We start from the raw sequence: 3,946 nt of genomic DNA on the forward strand, positions 1-3,946 counted from the left end.
AGTTCCCCATGGTGAACCCTGGTGGAGTTCCTCCCGCACCCTCGGCGGTCAGGCGTGGCGGAGTGCCAGACGCCAGGCTCAGCACTCGTGTGCATGCCCAAGGTCAGCCCTTGTGCTGGGCTAGGTGCCCGTGTGTAGTGATTCCCCCTTCGGCTGATCCCACATGTGTATTCGTCCACGGTACGGCTCCCCTCACGGTAAGCCCGTGTCTTTCCCTGGCAGTCGTTCGCTGCCACCTCTGCTGCGTAGTCATCTTACCCCAGGCGGGTTGAGTCTACCACAGGGACTTCCATATGTAGCACTGCCCTGGGCCAGTCCATATGTGTAATTCCACATGATGCCTCCTATGCGCGGGATGTGGCTTCCGTAGCGTTCCCAACTGGGTACGCTTTCCCAGTGTTATCCAATGTACCACTGTATGGAACAGCAGTGGCGGACACCTCTGCCTAGCCGCTGTCCTATCTTCCGCCCCAGCTGGTATGGAGGAACTTGCCAGCTTCCACAGGGCACTGGAGGGGGTCAGCAATAGTGGCGTTTTCCATACGGATCCCAATTCGTCAGTCACGACTGACGTAACGTAGAACGTGACTGACTGAAAGGGAACGTCTCGGGTACTTGTGTAACCCCCGTTCCCTGAAGGAGGGAACGGAGACGTTACGTCCCGTCGCCACAGTGGCTGTACCACCGCTGTACGGCCTGGGTACGTAGTCTCGGATCCTCCGCGAAAAACTGATGTGCGTTTGCACGTGCTCTCCTTTTATACCCACGCTGTGGGGCGGGGTGCGCGTGGCTATCATTGGCTTGTTTAGTTTACACTCGAAGGTGATTGGGCTCTCGGCCGAGATCCCAATTCGTCAGTCACGACTGACGTAACGTCTCCGTTCCCTCCTTCAGGGAACGAGGGTTGCACAAGTAACCAAGACGTTTTGTGTTTAGCAGAAGAAAGAATGCACACAGGTTTGAAAGAACTTGAGGGTGAGTAAATAATGACAAATTTTCATCTTTAAATACAGGTTTTATGTGAAACACCAACCTGGGAGATGGCATGTTAGTGCTATTGCTCCTCTGTGGAGTCCGGGGCCTCTCTGCCACTGATAAAGTGATGCTAGGGGTTCCGTCGGCGATCACTTCCACTTCATTGAGTTCCTATAGCATTAACCTCTCAATAAATACTAGTTCATGAGCTCACAGAGCATACGGTTTTACAGGTTTTAATACTGACTGAGAAAGGGGCAGATAAAGACAAGCAACCAGTCTCACCAATGTGTCCATCTCTGAGAAAGCGTCGTCCATGTGTGCACTGGGGGAACGCTGGATTTTACCAGATACAGTCTGCTCGGCCCTCTTCAGAAGAAAGAAAGGATGGGAAAAGATAGAAAAATTAAAAGAAATGAGACATACAGTGGCCTTTAAAGGGATAGTACACCCAAAAATTAAAACTACCCCATGATTTACTCACCCTCAAGCCATCCTAGGTGTATATGACTTGCTTCTTTCAGACAAGTACAATCTTCCAAGCTTTATAATGGCAGTGAATGGGGTTTGAGATTTTGAAGCCCAAAAAAGTGCATCCATCCATCATTCAAAGTGCTCCACACTGCTTCGGGGGGTTAATAAATGCCTTCTTGAAGTGGAACAGTGCGCTTGTGTAAGAAAGATATCCATATTTAAACCTTTATAAGAAATAACAAATAAGTTATTCATTAGATTAACAAGTCGTCACAGACCCCTCACCCAATAGACTGGGCGCCAGGATGTCTACGAATGACCACAGGCCACTGGTTACCATGGCAACCACGACACCTTTGCTAGACCAGAGCCATTTACGACCTAATGGAATGTGAGTAGGGAAAATCACTGCCTTTGAATTAGAAAGAGACACAGTGCCCAGTAGAAATGGACTCTTTTCTAATTAATCCATAGGAAAACCTTTCTTTGAATGAACACACATATCCTTCAGGTCATTGTGTATGTTGTCTTTGAGATTTTATACTGTTTTATGCAGGCTTATGATGGAAACACTCATTCCTGTCATCTTGCCTATATGTAATCCTACCATGTTTAGTATCTATGAATTCGCCTTCTGATGATCTAAACGAGCGTGTATATTATATGTTGGTACATAGGCAATATATTAGTGTCCTGAGAATCTTTAGTAATTTCGATTCAAGTTCCATTTGCAAATTACCATGCCCTCACACAAAGGGTCATAAAAACTCCCCAGTATCTCAAAACTCCCACTTGGGATTCCGGCCTTTCGCATTGGACAAGCCCATCTTGAGAGGCGGGAAGCTTCTCCGACCTTAAAGGCCTCACACCATGTGACCCGCCCAGAGTCGGTGGTTCTGTTAGGTTTTGAGAAGATGTGAGCTACAACGCTCCAGGACATCCTAAGTTTTGTGCCAGGCCTTCGGCCTTGACTTTCCATTCACCAAGATAATCTGACTCAAACTGGTTCTTTTCCATCAACCAACTTTCTCTCCTCTTTACTGAGTTAAGCTTTAACCCTTTCCTATACAAACTGTATGTGTGTATGTTAGACCAGTTTAAGTGTTTATGTAGTATGTTAGACTAGTTTAAGTGTTTATGTAGTTAATAAAGTCTTACTTGTATCACACTTGACATTGTTCATTGTTTGCTCATAACTGTAGTCACTTAAATCATGCAGATTTATGCTACAAGCTCTGTGTAGAATTGTACAATAAGAAAGTAATTTCCCTTAACCAGGAAATCAACCAGGACAGTTGACCCTGAGAGGTCAAGTAAATATCTACAGCAGATCTAAATATTTATAATTGATTATAACTAGTTATGATTAATTATTCATTTTCCCCATGAGCTGATTCGCTACAGATTGGTGGAGAATGCAGGCATGATAAAACGATGGTTATGAGCCTAAACACTGTCAACCTAAAAGTGTGTGCTTGACTTGAGATACGCTGTTGTGTCCCTATTTGCTGGCTTGTTTAAATGCAGATAAAGTGGGGGCTTGAATTGGTACCGCTATTATGATTGGAAGAGTCTTTATGTATTTCATGCTTAATGGTAAGGTTAATCTGATTTTAGCAAAGAAACCCTAATTTCAGTATTAAAGCATAAATCTGTTCTGACAAAGCAGAAGTCTGAATCTCAGCTCAGCGGTATGTCCAAACTGTACCATAATGTATAATGCTTTAGTGAAGAAATCACAAAATTGCAGTATTGTTTAAATTGTTTCTTTGAAGAAGAAATCTCAGTACAGTTATATCAAGGTAGATTTGAGTGTTGCTCCTCTTTCTACAGCATAAAGGCCTTATAGTTTATAATTAGATTGAAGCAATTCATCTACACTTTGACTATATATACAAGCCTAGGTGATCATTACTGTGTTTCACTCGCTGAGTGAAATTAAAGGTGTGTAATACTAAAAGTAATACTGTACTTTAGTATTCATGTGTGAGGCAGACATAACTACATGTATGTTTAAACCGGCTTTAACTTACAGTAAACCCATTTTGTTATTTTTTTAAACAACTGCAAGAAGTTTATTGTTAAATTAGAGAAGCACTCACAGAAGTGCTTATTTAATGCAACAAGTCTTGAAGGACTGAAAGCACCACATTTTAAACTGTGGGCAACTTCTTTGAAATAGGCAGACACTAAAGCTGCTTGAATTGCACTGGCATGCATTGGTTACAATGACAATGACTTGTCACAGGAAGCGCTAACTTCACATAGCACACGCGACGCCATGTTGTAAACAAACCACCTGAAGCAGCTAAGCTAACACAACTTAGCATAGTTAATCTTAGGCTAAGCTACCAAATAGCTTTAACAATTAGCACTCTTTAATTGAAGCTTAAATACAGCATGTGTGTATGCAGTGTGAAGTAATTTGAACTTAACCTAATCCCTGGTTTCTTGTCCTTCTTTTTTCTATGTTTACTTTTCTTCTTTTTCTATGTTT

General features: G+C 43.0%; 1 protein-coding gene across 2 annotated transcripts in view; it reads right to left on the reverse strand.

Annotated features, from left to right (window-relative positions):
• The window catches only part of pacs1a (phosphofurin acidic cluster sorting protein 1a), a 41,023-nt gene that overhangs the window by 12,115 nt on the left and 24,962 nt on the right, over window positions 1–3,946 (reverse strand). For both annotated transcript variants that reach the window (XM_016244913.1, XM_016244915.1), the window contains exons 11-12: window positions 1,261–1,344; window positions 1,034–1,146 (exon numbers count right to left, since the gene is read on the reverse strand). In XM_016244913.1, the coding sequence (XP_016100399.1) occupies window positions 1,034–1,146; window positions 1,261–1,344 (197 nt within the window). The remainder of the gene's footprint in view (window positions 1–1,033; window positions 1,147–1,260; window positions 1,345–3,946) is intronic.

Source organism: Sinocyclocheilus grahami, unplaced genomic scaffold, assembly GCF_001515645.1.
Source record: "Sinocyclocheilus grahami isolate Dianchi unplaced genomic scaffold, SAMN03320097.WGS_v1.1 scaffold738.1, whole genome shotgun sequence".
NCBI lineage: Eukaryota > Metazoa > Chordata > Actinopteri > Cypriniformes > Cyprinidae > Sinocyclocheilus > Sinocyclocheilus grahami.